The sequence below is a fragment of the Nerophis ophidion genome, linkage group LG23 (assembly GCF_033978795.1).
Source record: "Nerophis ophidion isolate RoL-2023_Sa linkage group LG23, RoL_Noph_v1.0, whole genome shotgun sequence".
Taxonomy (NCBI): Eukaryota; Metazoa; Chordata; class Actinopteri; order Syngnathiformes; family Syngnathidae; genus Nerophis; species Nerophis ophidion.
The window spans coordinates 16809623-16821847 of record NC_084633.1 but is presented as its reverse complement, the minus strand read 5'-3'; the positions used below and the strand labels follow the sequence as shown (position 1 = coordinate 16821847).

Sequence of the window (12225 nt, the reverse complement as noted above, 5' to 3'; positions counted from 1 at the left end):
CGATGTTAGTTCTGTTCACAAACAATGAGAAGAGCCCCAAAAAAGTCTGCGGGCTATAGAGCGTTTTCCGTTCGGGCTCCAGTACTCTGGAATGCCCTCCCGGTAACAGTTCGAGATGCTACCTCAGTAGAAGCATTTAAGTCTCACCTTAAAACTCATCTGTATACTCTGGCCTTTAAATAGACCTCCTTTTTAGACCAGTTGATCTGCCGCTTCTTTTCTTTTTTCTCCTATGTCCGATGACCATGGATGAAGTACTGGCTGTCCAGAGTCGAGACCCAGGATGGACCGCTCGTCGGGACCCAGGATGGACCGCTCGCCTGTGTATCGGTTGGGGACATCTCTACGCTGCTGATCCGCCTCCGCTTGGGATGGTTTCCTGTGGACGGGACTCTCGCTGCTGTCTTGGATCCGCTTTGAACTGAACTCTCGCGGCTGTGTTGGAGCCACTATGGATTGAACTTTCACAGTATCACGTTAGACCCGCTCGACATCCATTGCTTTCAGTCCCCTAGAGGGGGGGGTTTGCCCACATCTGAGGTCCTCTCCAAGGTTTCTCATAGTCAGCATTGTCACTGGCGTCCCACTGGATGTGAATTCTCCCTGCCCACTGGGTGTGAGTTTTCCTTGCCCTTTTGTGGGTTCTTCCGAGGATGTCGTAGTCGTAATGATTTGTGCAGTCCTTTGAGACATTTGTGATTTGGGGCTATATAAATAAACATTGATTGATTGATTGATTAACATTGAAGTAGACGAGTTGTGTTAACTCTTACAAGCCTTGGAAAAGATAAGTCTTTAAGTAAACTGTTTAACTTGTTTATGTAACTCAATACTAAGGTGGAAAGTGGCTAAATTTGATAGTAAGATGTGTGTTGGAAAACGATTTTTGTCCACTATTTTAATGAATGTTTGAGGATTTAAAATGGCTGCCGGTCGCATATTTCCACCATCGAAATACTAGTTTCAACGCTCAGCAGGATTTGTTTGTGATAATGCTGTATATTTGTGTAAAGCTAATGTTTACATATTGTGTATTACATTTCAGTATGTTAATTGAATCATACATCTTATACATTGTCATTGTGTGTATTTCAGTTTTACAATAATAATAATAATGAAAAATAAAAATCCAGTGCAAGACAAAGCAAGATCAACAACAATAGAGAGCTTAAATGGATTTATCTGCTTTGGAACTTTATTAGAACGTCCTGGATTGGTTGTAAATTGTCTGCCAAGCTGTATAACCTCAACACATACAATTGAGGGCAAAACAGTCCCCTTTAACTACAATGTTTAGCAGAGGCGTTGTTTCCGTTTCTCAGAAGGACCTACTTCCGCGGTCATTCCAGAAGGGGGCGTGGCTACCGACTTGCTTCCCGTAAAAGTCTTCACGTCACGCGAGAACCACAACGAAGGCGCTGCTCTCTCACCGCGATGATCACGAGGTAAAGAGCTCCAATGTTTATTTACTAATATTTCACTTTTCTCCACTTCAGTGTTTTAAACGTCCAATTTTTTGGCCTGCGGTGAAACTAAGTCTGTTTCGTTTTTGGGGCTCACGTTGCTTCCCGTACAAGAGTTAATTTGAGGACAATCCACTTCGAGTGTTACATTGCGACGTGTAACTGATGGAATTACAATGTTACAAAGTACTGTAACATTGTCAAATGTAACGCTGGTTGTATAAGTCATCTACTGTGGGCTGCCTTTGCTCACACCAAGAACTAGAACCGAGAAAGGGAAATGACACAATCTTGTGCTGAGATCAAGACTTTTTGTGTTTCAATGCTGAATTAACTTTTTACTTTATATATAAATGATATTTGTGAGGTTTCGAAAATCAATCAATCAATCAATGTTTACTTATATAGCCCTAAATCACTAGTGTCTCAAAGGGCTGCACAAACCACTACGACATCCTCGGTAGGCCCATATAAGGGCAAGGAAAACTCACACCCAGTGGGACGTCGGTGACAATGATGACTATGAGAACCTTGGAGAGGAGGAAAGCAATGGATGTCGAGCGGGTCTAACATGATACTGTGAAAGTTCAATCCATAATGGATCCAACACAGTCGCGAGAGTCCAGTCCAAAGCGGATCCAACACAGCAGCGAGAGTCCCATTCACAGCGGAGCCAGCAGGAAACCATCCCAAGCGGAGGCGGATCAGCAGCGCAGAGATGTCCCCAGCCGATACACAAGCAAGCAGTACATGGCCACCGGATCGGACCGGACCCCCTCCACAAAGGAGAGTGGGACATAGAAGAAAAAGAAAAGAAACGGCAGATCAACTGGTCTAAAAAGGGAGTCTATTTAAAGGCTGAGGTGGCATCTCGAATTGTTACCGGGAGGGCATTCCAGAGTACTGGAGCCCGAAATGAAAAAGCTCTATAGCCCGCAGACTTTTTTTGGGCTTTGGGAATCACTAATAAGCCGGAGTCCTTTGAACGCAGATTTCTTGCCGGGACATATGGTACAATACAATCGGCAAGATAGGATGGAGCTAGACCGTGTAGTATTTTATACGTAAGTAGTAAAACCTTAAAGTCACATCTTAAGTGCACAGGAAGCCAGTGCAGGTGAGCCAGTACAGGCGTAATGTGATCAAACTTTCTTGTTCTTGTCAAAAGTCTAGCAGCCGCATTTTGTACCAACTGTAATCTTTTAATGCTAGACATGGGGAGACCCGAAAATAATACGTTACAGTAATCGAGGCGAGACGTAACAAATGCATGGAAAATGATCTCAGCGTCTTTAGTGGACAGAATGGAGCGAATTTTAGCGATATTACGGAGATGAAAGAAGGCCGTTTTAGTAACGCTTTTAATGTGTGCCTCAAAGGAGAGTTACAGTTCGTATACTTCGCAGACGATACAAATGTATGCTGTTCAGGAGATGACTTGAAAATCTTAGCCGATAATATTGAAGAGGAAATGGTTCAACTAAAATTGTGGTTTGATGTAAATAAATTAACGTATTTCCTTGAATTGCCGCCGGGGCGCTAATTGATTTACAACCTCTTCTCGCTCCTGCGCTTACCAAAGGCATGCGGTAAAAGTAAGCATGCGCTAATTCAATCCAATCCAATCCACTTTATTTATATAACACATTTAAACAACAATACCGTTTCCAAAGTGCTGCACAGCCATGTTAAAAACAATTGTAAAAAAAAAAAAAATAATAAATAAAATAAAATTTAAAAAAGTATGTTCCCTCCGGGTACTCCGGCTTCCTCCCACTTCCCAAGACATGCACCTGGGGATAGGTTGATTGGCAACACTAAATGGGCCCTAGTGTGTGAATGTGAGTGTGAATGTTGTCTGTCTATCTGTGTTGGCCCTGCGATGAGGTGGCGACTTGTCCAGGGTGTACCCTGCCTTCCGCCCGATTGTAGCTGAGATAGGCGCCAACGCCCCCCGCGACCCCGAAAGGGAATAAGCGGTAGAAAATGGATGGATGGATGGATATATATATATATATTATGCTCCACCAATGACTGAATAAAAACAAAAAATAAATAAATATAAAACCAATAAAAACAATATAAAAACAAATATGATTAAAAACTATTTTTAAGGGTAAAATCAATTAAAACAGTAAAATAGAAATCAAAGTGTATAAAAAAACACAGAGGACAACAGAGAACAAAGGACCACACAAATCACGTAGTGTTAAAAGCCAAAGAATAAAAGTGGGTCTTAAGACGAGACTTAAAACACTCCACTGTGGAAGCAGTTTGAACATGGAGCGCCAGAGTGTTCCAGAGCTGTGGTCGGCCCTGTCTCCCCTGGTCTTAAGTCTGGTCTTGGGCACCACGAGCTGGAGCTGGCTTTCGGACCTCAGAGCGCGCGCAGGAATGTAAATTTGGATGAGGTCCGAGATATATTGAGGTGCCAGTCCATGTAAAGATTTAAAAACAAACAGCAATGTTTTAAAATCAATTCTAAAATGAACAGGGAGCCAGTGCAAACTCTGAAGAATTGGGGTTATATGCTGGCGTTTCCCGGCCCCTGTTAAAAGTCCTGCTGCCGCGTTCTGGACTAACTGCAACCAGGAGAGAGCTTTTTGGCTAATGCCAGCATAAAGTGCATTGCAGTAGTCCCGGCCACTTGAAATAAAAGCATGCACGACTTGTTCAAAAAGGTTAAAAGATAAAAACGGTTTAACCTTTACTAAAAGACGAAGGTGATAAAAACACGATTTTAAAACGCCATTGACTTGTTTGTCTAGTTTGAAATCGCTGTCTATAGTGACGCCAAGGCTGGTGACTTTGGGACGCACATCATTATTTTAAATTATTTTAAAACCTCTTCTCACTCCGGCACTTACCAAAGGTATGCAGTAAAAAATTGAGTGTGATGTAAGCTTGGACCTTAAATCCTATTGAATAGCTCTTAATCTTCTTCCCTTTATGCGATTTCAAATTACCGGTATTGAAATCAGCCTCCTCCATTTTGAAAATGGTGACAGGTGAAGTGTCACTCGTGAGGTCACGAGTTTGACCCGGCGGCAATGCTAAGCATGCGCTAATTATTTTGCGAAGCGAGTTTGACCCGGCAGTAATTCAAGGCAGGCGCATACTATATGCCCTGCGGCAATTCAAGGAAATACGGTATCTTTAAATTTGAAAAATACTACATTTATGGTATTCCGTAATAAAAGAAAGGTAGAAGTTAGTCTATCCGTAAACAATGTGAAAATTGAGAAGGTGTCTGAAATCAGATTTCTTGGGGTCATCCTAGATCAGGTTCCCCCCCCCAAACTAAGGCCCTCGGGTCGGATACGGCCCAACAGTGTCCAAAATCCGTCCCACGGGAGATCCCAAGTTAAGAAAAATTAAATAATTATATTATTTTATTTTGAATTTTTTAAAAATCTGTCCTTTCTAATCGATTTTACTCTCTTATCGATAACTTGATATCATCAGCGGCAAGTGCGCGCTATTTCAGTCAATTAGTACGCGAGAAATATATATATATATATATATATATATACACGCCATAGAAACAGTACCACTTTTTATATTTTCCTTTGTTTGGTTTTTATTGTAGCAACATGGTGGTTAACGTTTTGGAGACTTGTGTATGCGTGTGCATGTTAATATATATATATATATATATGTATATATATATATGTGTGTGTGTGTATATATATATATATATATATATATATATATATACATATATATATATATATATATATATATATATATATATATATATATATATATATATATATATATATATATATATATATATATATACATACATACATACATACATACATACATACATACATACATACACAGCCCGGCCCCCGGCCAAATTGTTTTAACCCAATGCGGCCCCTGAGTCAAAAAGTTTGGGAACCCCTGTCCTATAGATATAGCTCGGTTGGTAGAGCGGCTGTGTCAGCAACTTTAGGGTTGCAAGTTCGATTCCCGCTTCCGCCAACCTAGTCACTGCCGTTGTGTCCTTGGGCAAGACACTTTACCCACCTGCTCCCAGTGCCACCCACACTGGTTTAAATGTAACTTAGATATTGGGTGTCACTATGTAAAGCGCTTTGAGTCACTAGAGAAAATGCGCTATATAAATATCATTCACTTCACTTCACTAGATGAAAAGTTGACATGGAAAGCTCATATATTGCATGTGAAAAATAAGGTATCTAAAAGCTTATTTATTTTGAACAAGGTTAAATACAGTTTCCTGTATAACACAACAAGAATGTTATATTGGCAATTATTCTACCTTATTTCAATTATTTTGCATAAATATGGGGAAATACATATCACAGCAACATAATGCCTTTATTTCTTTCACAGAAAAGAGTAATTTCGTCTCATTTTTACAGTGGGATAAAGAGACCACACAAATCCACTCTTCATTAGGTCAGGATTATTAAAACTAAAAGAGATTGTAGAATTGAAAACTCTATTAGGGATGTTGAAACCTAGAAATAGAGTTCTTCCGAAGGACTTACAAAAGTTATTTGTGTTCACGTCTGAAGATGAGAACCGCAGAAGGCCGAATGACTTTAAACATCCTAGAGCGCCAACAAATTTGAAACAAATGTGCTTGTCTGTTGCTGGTGTGAATGCATGGGATTCTCTAAAGCAGTGGTTCTCAATTGGGGGTACGCGTACCCCTGGTGGTACTTGAAGGTATGCCAAGGGGTACGTGAGATTTTTTTGAAAATATTCTAAAATTAGCAACAATTCAAAAATCCTTTATAAATATATTTATTGAATAATACTTCAAGAAAATATGAATGTAAGTTCATAAAGTGTGAAAAGAAATGCAACAATGCAATATTCAGTGTTGACAGCTAGATTTTTTGTGGACATGTTCCATAAATATTGATGTTAAGATTACTTTTTTTGTGAAGAAATGTTTAGAATTAAGATTTTGAATCCAGATGGATCTCTATTACAATCCCCAAAGAGGGCACTTTAAGTTGATGATTACTTCTATGTGTAGAAATCTTTATTTATAATTGAATTACTTGTTTATTTTTTAACAAGTTTTTAGTTATTTTTATATCTTTTTATCCAAATAGTTCAAGAAGGACCACTACAAATGAGCAATATTTTGCACTGTTATACAATTTAATGAATCAAAAACTGATGACATAGTGCGGTATTTTACTTCTTTATCTCTTTTTTTTTTTTAACCAAAAATGCTTTGCTCTGACTAGGAGGTACTTGAATTAAAAAAATGTTCACAGGGGGTACATCACTGAAAAAAGGTTGAGAACCGCTGCTATAAAGAAAGACTTAAAACTCTGTAAGAATATCTTTGTATTTAAAAAGAGTTATAAAAAGAGAAAACTGGAATTATAAGAAACTAAATTTTGATTTAGATTGGACGTGTCATTGTGAAAATGCTTAAAGGAAAATTAAAAAGTATGTTGAGTTGGGGTGTTGTTGGGGGGAACAGTGATGAAGGCATCTAAAATAATTTGTGTTAAAAAAGGGGCAGATAAATATAAGAATAGTATTCTTCCATCTGCTCCTTTCTAATCATAGAAATGTATAAGAAACAAAAAAAACAATGAAAATGTCAACTGTACGTGGCTTGTATATATGCATTTTCATGCAAGGAATAAAAATAAATGATGATTAAAATGATCAATCAATCAATCAATGTTTACTTATACAGCCCTAAATCACTAGTGTCTCAAAGGGCTGCACAAACCACTACGACATCCTCGGTAGGCCCACATGAGGGCAAGGAAAACTCACACCCAGTGGGACGTCGGTGACAATGATGACTATGAGAACCTTAGAGAGGAGGAAAGCAATGGATGTCGAGCGGGTCTAACATGATACTGTGAAAGTTCAATCCACAATGGATCCAACACAGTCGCGAGAGTCCAGTCCAAAGCGGATCCAACACAGCAGCGAGAGTCCCGTTCACAGCGGAGCCAGCAGGAAACCATCCCAAGCGGAGGCGGATCAGCAGCGCAGAGATGTCCCCAGCCGATACTCAGGCAAGCAGTACATGGCCAACGGATCGGACAGGACCCCCTCCACAAGGGAGAGTGGGACATAGAAGAAAAAGAAAAGAAACGGCAGATCAACTGGTCTAAAAAGGGAGTCTATTTAAAGGCTAGAGTATACAAATGAGTTTTAAGGTGAGACTTAAATGCTTCTACTGAGGTGGCATCTCGAACTGTTACCGGGAGGGCATTCCAGAGTACTGGAGCCCGAACGGAATACGCTCTATAGCCCGCAGACTTTTTTTGGGCTTTGGGAATCACTAATAAGCCGGAGTCCTTTGAACGCAGATTTCTTGCCGGGACATACGGTACAATACAATCGGCAAGATAGGATGGAGCTAGACCGTGTAGTATTTTATACGTAAGTAGTAAAACCTTAAAGTCACATCTTAAGTGCACAGGAAGCCAGTGCAGGTGAGCCAGTACAGGTATATATGTATGTATATATGTATATAAAGGTATATACAGTACAGGCGTAATGTGATCAAACTTTCTTGTTCTTGTCAAAAGTCTAGCAGCCGCATTTTGTACCAACTGTAATCTTTTAATGCTAGACATGGGGAGACCCGAAAATAATACGTTCCAGTAGTCGAGGCGAGACGTAACAAACGCATGGATAATGATCTCAGCGTCTTTAGTGGACAAAATGGAGCGAATTTTAGCGATATTACGGAGATGAAAGAAGGCCGTTTTAGTAACGCTTTTAATGTGTGCCGAATTAATTCCCACAGATAATGTTGGAAGGTCTCTATTTTATTGCAATCTTTTTTTTTACAAAACTATAAATAGCCGTGCACAACTAAAACTACAAACTCAAAGTTGTATTTGTGGTTATTTAATTAAACGAGTCAACTAAACAGTCATTTATCATAAACAATGTCCAAAAATACACTATTGTCACACCTTTTTATTTTTGTTTTACTTGTCAGGAGTTTATGTGAATATAGGGCTGGGCGATATGGCCTTTTTTTAATATCTCCATATTTTAAGGCCATATTGCGATACACGATATACATCTCGATATTTTGCCTTAGCCTTGAATGAACACTTGATGCATATAATCACAGCAGTATGAAGATTCTATGTGTCTACATTAAAACATTCTTCTGCATACTGCATTAATATATGCTCATTTTAAACTTTCATGCAGAGAAGGAAATCACAACTAAGTAAAATGACCAAAACTGTATTTACTAAACAGTTATTAAGCAGTGGCACATGTCATTTCAAAATAGAAAGTGCAAGATTGTCAGAGAAATTTTAAGTCTTAAGTACGAAGTTCCTGCAGTCCTGGGTTCAAATCCAGGCTCTGGATCTTTCTGTGTGGAGTTTGCATGTTCTCCCCGTGACTGCGTGGGTTCCCTCCGGGTACTCCGGCTTCCTCCCACTTCCAAAGACATGCACCTGGGGATAGGTTGATTGGCAACACTAAATTGGCCCTAGTGTGTGAATGTGAGTGTGAATGTTGTCTGTCTATCCGTGTTGGCCCTGTGATGAGGTGGCGACTTGTCCAGGGTGTACCCCGCCTTCCGCCCGATTGTAGCTGAGATAGGCGCCAGCGCCCCCCGCGACCCCAAAAGGGAATAAGCGGTAGAAAATGGATGGATGAAATAAAAATGAGCTGCATAATAGGAAATAAAATAGTGTTCGTCCTTCGCTATGTGGTAGGTTACTGCGGATTCTATTAAATTATTTTGTTGACAATTTTTTTCATACGGTGTTGATCTGGAAATGTTTGCCTCGGCATTTTGATGGTGTGGGCGTGTGGCACCCAATGGAGATGTTGACATGCGGAGTAACCACTCTTCAATCTCTAGCAGGTGAATTTTCAAATGATGCTACATATTAGCAGCGATGCTACTTTTGGTCGGCTATTGGCCCACACTTGACAAATTACGGTTGTCTGTTCGACATATTCCCACTTGAAGCCGAACCACCACCAGACGATGTTTGACGCCTGCTGTTTTTCTTGAGAATTACTTCTTCCTTCATCCGCACCTTCTTTCTCTCGTATTACCACTCGCACGGCTCTGGTGGTATCACAGCTAACGTTACCCATGCTGCAACCTCTCTGCTCCGCGAGGGCGTATACATATGTGATGTATGACGTGACAGTATGTGACATATGTAAGTTTGTGCACTTGCTGTCTGTGAGAAGGACAGAGAAGAAAGAGCGAGGAGAGCCTGTAGTGTAATGCCCGCAGCTAAAAGCAACTGCGTGAGAACGTATACTCGAATATCACGATATAGTCATTTTCTATATCGCAAAGAGACACACCCGCGATATATCGTGTGTATCGATATATCGCCCAGCCCTATGAGAATAACTAGAAAAAGTAAGAAATAATAAGCGGTGGGCCGTCAGGGCCAGCAAGGCCTTCTCTGCTGTTCTAACATAACCAGAAATCAGGATCATGATCAAAGATACAATTATTATTTTTAATTTACTCTCCCTAAATATCTAAAATTATTCAAATGATTCCCGGGCCGGGCAGCACGGTGGTACAGGGATTAGTGCATCTGCCTCACAATATGAAGGTCCTGAGCAGTCCTGGGTTCAATCCCGGGCTCAGGATCTTTCTGTGATGGTGAATTATATTTATATAGCGCTTTTCTCTAGTGACTCAAAGCGCTTTACATAGTGAAACCCAATATCTAAGTTACATTCAAACCAGTGTGGGTGGCACTGGGAGCAGGTGGGTAAAGTGTCTTGCCCGAGGACACAACGGCAGTGACTAGGATGACAGAAGCGGGAATCGAACCTGCAACCCTCAAGTTGGTGGCACGGCCGCTCTACCAACCGAGCTATGCTGAGTTTGCATGTCCTCCCCTTGACTGCGTGAGTTAAATAAATAAATAAATGGGTTGTACTTGTATAGCGCTTTTCTACCTTCAAGGTACTCAAAGCGCTTTGACACTACTTCCACATTTACCCATTCACACACACATTCACACACTGATGGAGGGAGCTGCCATGCAAGGCGCCAACCAGCACCCATCAGGAGCAAGGGTGAAGTGTCTTGCTCAGGACACAACGGACGTGACGAGTTCCCTCCGGGTACTCCGGCTTCCTCCCACCTCCAAAGACATGCACCTGGGGATAGGTTGATTGGCGACACTATCTAACTGTGTTGGCCCTGCGATGAGGTGGTGACTTGTCCAGGGTGTACGCCGCCTTCCGCCCGAATGCAGCTGAGTTGGGCTCAAGCTACCCTCCGCGAACCCAAAAAGGACAAGCGGTAGGAAATGGATGGATGGATGGATTCCCGGGCGTGGCCACTGCTGCTGCTCACTGCTCCCCTCACCTCCCAGGGGGTGATCAAGGGTGATGGGTCAAATGCAGAGAATAATTTTGCCACACCTTGTGTGTGTGTGACAATCACAAAGTACACTATTGCAAGAATGTATTATTAATTGTCTCAGAAATATATTAAAAGGCAAGTAATATCCATCCATCCATCCATCCATCCATTTTCTGCCGCTTATTCCCGTTCGGGGTCGCGGGGGGCGCTGGCGCCTATCTATAATATATATATATTTTTTTTACAACAGGATCAGATCTTCTTTTGTCTTTGCAAAAGAGCCGAACTTCTGATTCTACCACAATGCACATTCTAAGTGCATCAGTGGCACGTCTGGACCTCAGGTGGACATAAGACCTACTTTCGGCCTAGATAACAGTTTAGGCACACGGTCAAAGTCAGGGTAAGTGTGCATAAATGCTCCCTTTCCAAGAATTTCTGATGTTACTACATAATGTGTGTTTCTACGTACACTACAGACACCAGAGAGCTGGGTTCAAACGCCATGGCCCTTCTCACAGCAGGAGGGCTTCTATTGATATTACTAGTCAACACATCAAAGGATTTCACTGCTGCAGGTTTGATACTACCGACCTTTTTTGCGTCATTGCAATGAGTTGTACATGTCCTGGGTGTTTGTTTTTTTTTAAATCGATCAGCCAAAATTACAAACCCCGTTTCCACATGAGTTGGGAAATTGTGTTAGATGTAAATATAAACGGAAAACAATGATTTGCAAATCATGTTCGACCCATATTCAGTTGAATATGCTACAAAGACAACATATTTGATGTTCAAACTGATAAATATTTTTTTTTTGCAAATAATCATTAACTTTAGAATTTAAAGCCAGCAACACATGACAAAGAAGTTGGGAAAGGTGGCAATAAATACTGATAAAAGTTTAGGAATGCTCATCAAACACTTATTTGGAGCATCCCACAGGTGTGCAGGCTAATTGGGAACAGGTGGGTGCCATGATTGGGTATAAAAACACCTTCCCAAAAAATGCTCAGTCTTTCGCAAGAAAGGATGGGGCGAGGTACACCGCTTTGTCCACGACTGCATGAGCAAATAGTCAAACAGTTTAAGAGCAACGTTTCTCAAAGTGCAGTTGCAAGAAATTTAGGGATTTCAACATCTAATATCCATAATATCATCAAAAGGTTCAGAGAATCTGGAGAAATCACTCCAAGTAAGCAGCATGGCCGGAAACCAACATTGAATGACCGTGACCGTCCATCCCTCAGACGGCACTGTATAAAAAACCGACATCAATCTCTAAAGGATATCACAACATGGGCTCAGGAACACTTCAGTAAACCACTGTCACCAAATTTAGTTTTTCGCTACATCTGTAAGTGCAAGTTAAAGCTCTACCTTGCTAAGCGAATGCCATTTATCAACAACATCCAGAAA

General features: G+C 40.9%; 1 protein-coding gene across 3 annotated transcripts in view; it reads left to right on the top strand.

Annotated features, from left to right (window-relative positions):
- The first annotated feature begins 1318 nt into the window (after positions 1–1318).
- il12rb2l (interleukin 12 receptor, beta 2a, like) overlaps positions 1319–12225 on the top strand; it is a 49608-nt gene continuing 38701 nt past the window's right edge. For all 3 annotated transcript variants that reach the window (XM_061885010.1, XM_061885009.1, XM_061885008.1), the window contains exons 1-3: positions 1319–1445; positions 11057–11209; positions 11286–11384. In XM_061885010.1, coding sequence (XP_061740994.1) covers positions 11312–11384 — 73 coding nt within the window. In that variant the 5' untranslated portion in view covers positions 1319–1445; positions 11057–11209; positions 11286–11311. The remainder of the gene's footprint in view (positions 1446–11056; positions 11210–11285; positions 11385–12225) is intronic.